The sequence below is a fragment of the Carica papaya genome, chromosome 9 (assembly GCF_054855325.1).
Source record: "Carica papaya isolate Zhongbai chromosome 9, ASM5485532v1, whole genome shotgun sequence".
NCBI classification, from domain to species: Eukaryota; Viridiplantae; Streptophyta; class Magnoliopsida; order Brassicales; family Caricaceae; genus Carica; species Carica papaya.
This window is the reverse complement of record NC_142317.1, coordinates 11,765,638-11,770,913: the sequence shown is the minus strand read 5'-3', so window position 1 is coordinate 11,770,913 and position 5,276 is coordinate 11,765,638. Positions and strand designations below refer to the sequence as shown.

The 5,276-nt window shown below is 31.7% G+C and overlaps 1 protein-coding gene across 4 annotated transcripts; it reads right to left on the bottom strand.

The window, feature by feature from the left end:
- Positions 1 to 663: 663 nt before the first annotated feature.
- LOC110822994 (protein SIEVE ELEMENT OCCLUSION B-like) lies at positions 664 to 5,036 on the bottom strand. Of its 4 annotated transcripts, none has more exons than XM_088211767.1 (5): positions 4,903 to 5,036; positions 2,607 to 2,682; positions 2,357 to 2,473; positions 1,781 to 2,266; positions 664 to 1,508 (listed from the first exon to the last, which is right to left on the bottom strand). In XM_088211767.1, exons 3-5 carry the CDS (start codon positions 2,399 to 2,401, stop codon positions 855 to 857), a joined length of 1,185 nt encoding a protein of 394 aa, XP_088067893.1. In that variant the 5' UTR covers positions 2,402 to 2,473; positions 2,607 to 2,682; positions 4,903 to 5,036; the 3' UTR covers positions 664 to 854. The 4 variants fall into 4 exon arrangements, with proteins under 4 accessions (XP_088067893.1, XP_021908933.1, XP_021908931.1 ...); XM_022053241.2 differs by having other exon boundaries at positions 2,628 to 2,682; XM_022053239.2 differs by having other exon boundaries at positions 2,637 to 2,682.
- Positions 5,037 to 5,276: the final 240 nt, after the last annotated feature.

The following is a 5,276-nucleotide window of genomic DNA, read 5'->3' as shown; positions in this document are numbered from 1 at the left end:
CTCACATCAACATGTTTCAGGTATAAAAAAATAATTATTTCCTCGATTGTGATGTATTCTAAAGAGCAAATGCTTGAATCTCGCATAGCCAAGACAAACCCATTAATGCAACAAATTTAAAGGCAATAGTTTGCCTTTCTCAAATCTATATGATAAGAAAAACATTCATATATTTTGATTTTTACTCCTCGATAGAAATGGGATGTTGCTGGCCTTTATATTGCCATCCAATTGAAAATCTTTATCATTGAGCATGTTCTCTCACACCTTTAACTTAAGTTTTTGTCCTCCCACTAAGAAAAATTCTTAAACAAATCTTCCGCAACAATGATCAGTCTTACCTCTTCATCCAGATCTTGACAGTCCCTCAATACACTAATCGAACTATTTGGGGATGAAACATCTCTAGTCCACAATAAAAGACATCTCCCAAGACCATACTTTTGAACAAATTCTTCAGAATTAATCACAATTGTTCTACTTCTGTCTCATATATATGTATATATACATATATATTCAGTCCCGTAAAAAATTAATTTAAAACATGTGATGGTATCAAGAATATTTTAGCAAATTCATTGTATTCATGTATTAGGCACTAAATGCTAAAGAAGAAGGCAGATTTGTTCAAACTATTTCCAAATATTGTTAGGAAGAATGAAGTGACATGAAAGGAACTATATATATGTTTATAACATCAAATACAAGTACTAAGTAATCCCACTCAAATAAATGTATACGCATATATGTATATATCTATGTATCTATGCTTATTTCTAGTCAACCCTGTTAATTACTTAGGGTGGCTGGTAATTATTTAATATGATATATGTAAATCCTGCAAAGCGAAGACTTCAATCAACACAACAACAGTACATAATATTCTTCTCCATCTGACGGCCGCATTCAACACACTTCAACTTTTCAGGAACCCCTAAGTTGATCTCTGTAAACACTAGTCGAAGGCAGTGATGTGAGTTGTGAATCTGTCGCAGGTAACCATTCAGTGCTACCACCATACTGATATCATCTTTGCAAGACACCTCATGAAACCATGAACGATACTCTAACATGCTTCTCAGAGCCGTCTCTCCTTTGGCCGCCCTTGTCAATCCTCCTGATGATCCTTCACAGAAAATCGCCCAGTCATGGTCGCTCCCGTCAAAGCTCAGTATCGTCATAACCTCTTTCATTATGATGTCGTATTGATCAACCATATTGGCCTTGTTGTACTGTTTAAGCTTTGAGTACAACATGCTTTCCAGACGAGCCCAGAAGGAGCAGTAGTAAAGAGAGCGTTTAGTAGCAGGCCAGCAATCACTTAGCTGCTCATCTTTGATGGTACAAGCGATTTTGTTTGCCTTCTTGGAATTGCTCTTTCCAACATAAACTAATCCCAGGGAGATGCAAGAGGCTGCTTTCGCAAAAGCTTTTACTGCTCCTGTGAATTCTCTTATCCATTTTATATTTTCACCTCCATACAGGCATATCAACCTTTTTCCACCCACCTGATCATCATCAACCAGAAAGAATCCCACTTTAATTAACATGATGATGGTAAAGAAGACAAAATCTATGTATACCCATATTATATGTATGTTTAAAGATAGAGGTATACTATACATAACTACAAAGTAATATCTATGAAGACTAAAAATCCCACTCTAATTAACATGATGATGGTAAAGAAGACAAAACTACATATACCCATATTACATATATGTTTAAAGATAGAGGTACATGATATATAACTACAAAGTAATTATATATAAAGACTAACCCAGTGACGTAGCTCTGTATCAGTAGGGCCATGGACAAGAAGATTAAGATTCCAAGTCTGTGTTTTCCATAATGCGGCCTCTTTGTCATCGCTGAAGGGAAAAGCCTTATTTCCCCATATCCACAACATGTGGAGAGCATTTTTGCAGGTCACCTTTCCTTGTGGATCCACTGTTACGACAATTGGCTTCCTTTTGAAATACAGTTCTTCCTTGATGTAATTAGTGACCCACGGTTGTATCATAACAGTTGGGTGCAAGGCAAGCCATGGCATGGTTTCTTTGAGCTCCTCAAATAGAGCGTGCCAATTAGGTCTAGAGTACATGTCCACCACAGGCATCCATATCACGTCGAACTGGACTAACCCATCTGGGTTTTCTCCTGAATCTTGTTTAAGTTGCTTAAGAAGTTCAATTACTTCATGGGGGACGTCAAGATCCGATATGAGCAGTAACAAATGCTTTCTCCTCATTACTTCGACTTGAACCTGTATATACATGGATTAAGTGTTTTATAATGAAAAAAGATGCTGGAAATTTTAGAGATGAAGTAGAATGGGAATGGAATTAGAGCAAACCATTTCGTTGTAATAAATATTAAGTAAAGCCTCAAGAATCTTCATGTTTTTCCTTTTGGGGGTTTGTTCCAAGAGGGAGCTGTACGTACTGAGTCTTAAGTAAGCTTTCTAATTTATCTGCATCAAAAGATCGTTTTTATAATTCTAACGATTGACTGTTGCAACCAAAAGAGCTGTATGTGTTTTTGATTCACGAAATTCGATATGAAAATAATTAATATTCAGGAGAATATTATTTTGAGAAACTTACAAAAAGAACACTTGACTTAACTATACTTACAAACAGATCTTTCTATTCTGTAAAAATGGCATAAACGTCCATATAACTGTTACAACAACAAAAATGGGATTAGGTTTTTTACATTCTCTCTCTAAAAATGTCTTAACCCATTAAAACTAAAAACTAAAGAAGGCATTCTTATAAAAAAAAATAGTAGATAAGACATTAAATTATAAAAAAGGTATTATTCAAATCATACCACCCCTACCCCAAGTACAATCAACCCCAATGTATGATATGTTTTTACCTTCTCAAAGAAAAGAAAAAAGAAATCATTGGATTCCTTGCATTTGGATCCATAATTATGTATGCAAGTAAAAATATGATTAGAGAGGTAATGTTTTCACAAAATAATATTTATGATGTACATGTATAGAGAAAAATGTACTGTAAAGGCTAAGACGTACAACATGTTCAAAATTACTTATTTACTGTATAAGAGCAATTCTAAGCATCTTACTCAATCTATTTACCTGTTAATTTAAAAAGCAATTATTAGCTTTTATTATCTAAAGTAGATAACAATAACTAATTCATTTCTAGTTTTTTATTCTTCTAATTAAATTATTTCATCATTTTCATAAATAATGATCTCTATTATAATGTAAGTTACAAAATAATAATTAGGTGTATTTAATAAATTTTTTAATGAACACAACAACTTATTTTTTTTAATACAATACATAATGAGATAAGAAACTTTTATGTATTGCTATATGAATTTGATTAACTCCGGATATAAACATAGTTGTATAAGTAGATAAGCTCAACAAAGTTTAGATGAGAAAATCCTCTATTATACATTTGATTCAAACCTATTCAATTCCTAATACGTAGTTATGTGATATCCAGAAGTTAAATAGATTTGATGCATAATTGTCAACTTTAATCAGATCTTTGATTAAACAATCATATATATATATATATATTTATATATTCTCATATGTCAAGAAATGAATAATAAAAACATCTTATTTAAATTGGACAAGAAATTTACTCAAGTTAGAATATTAGTTTTATTCAAATCCTATTACATTTTTATTATATTTTTATGTTTATTTTATAAAATTAGAATTTAAACATAATTAAACGTAAATACTTTTTATGATATAAAAATACTTCAAAAAATTATATGATCATCTGCTGGATTATAAATGAGATTTTTTTCCTTTTTGCTAAAATAAAAAAAAAATGAAAAAAACAACACAAAAAGTTAGTGTCTGATTAAACGGGTCCAAGCAATATCATAATGGTCCAAGAACAAATAGACATGATGGCTAGGAGGGGCAATAGTCAAAAAAGATGCAATCAAGGTGGATGTGGTTGCTCAGTGTGCCAATTGATCAATATGCAAATTATTTTCGTCATAGATATGTGAGAATTAAAAATTTTAATAAAGATTTAGCGTGTCATGAATCTGACATGAATACATGGAATCGTATCTAGTAGGGTTTTAAAGGATGTGCTTGATATGAAGGAAGTCAACCTCAACAATGAGATTCTTCAAACTTAAACTCATGCAAGCTTAGGACCATCAAGGACATCAATAATCAGAGCCCTACCAACACCCAGATTGTTCATGAACCCCTTCACCGAATTATCACAGTTATCTCTAATTAGACTACTAGTAAAAGCAAGCTTAGAGTCACATGAGTAAAACCATCAATACTAAGTTTGTACCACTCAGTAAGAGGAGTCTTCAGATTAACCCAAAGGTACCTAGAGGGATCAAATAAGCCAATAAGGTCATTAACCCTTCGTTTAAGCCTTCTAGAACTCCAAGACAATGTTGATGATGTTGGAATTAGATGTGAGAATTTTGTTATCAGCACTATTAAAGATAGTTTCATTTCTCTGTCTCTACAAAATCCAAGCTGTTATATGAAAAATCATTTTTTAACTAACAGTATCATGGGAGCTAATATTTGTATTGCTATTCCAAGCAACCTATTAAAAAGAAAAGAAACGAATTTATTCGCATACCAATTATCAATTAACTCATTCCATACTTGGGAAGCAGATAGCCAATATCTAATGGTGTATGAACTGTCATCCCTACCTATATGACACCTTTGACAATTATTAGTAATGCAGGAAGGTATGGGAAGGATCGAACCAACTCCTATAACTCACTCAACATATGCAATACCGAAACTTAATCGCTTAGAAAACTTTTCCCTCTAATTGAATATATAATCCTAAAATAAACGCAAAAATAAATACTAGAGAAAATAAACAGTGAAAGAAAAAAATGTCACAGACTTACCAATTAGTTGATCCCCGCTCCTTGCATTAACAAGATTTCTAAAAACTTCTGCTTCTCGAAGAACTTGAAGCTAAAAATTAGCAAAAATGCTAATTGAAGAAAACTCTAAGTTTTTAATAATATTTCTCTCAATTGATTGTAATGTGTTTACAACTTATGAGCAAAGGCTTATTTATAGGCTTTCCCAGTATAGTTCTAAATTATCACAACCACTTGAAAAATTAATAAACTAATATACTAGATAAAATTTTAATTTTAAAATAATTACATAATAAAATATTTATTATATCATATCTACAAGATAATTAATTAAATAATTTTAGGAATAGAATTTACATTAAAATAATAACTCAAATAAGATAGAATTTATCCCA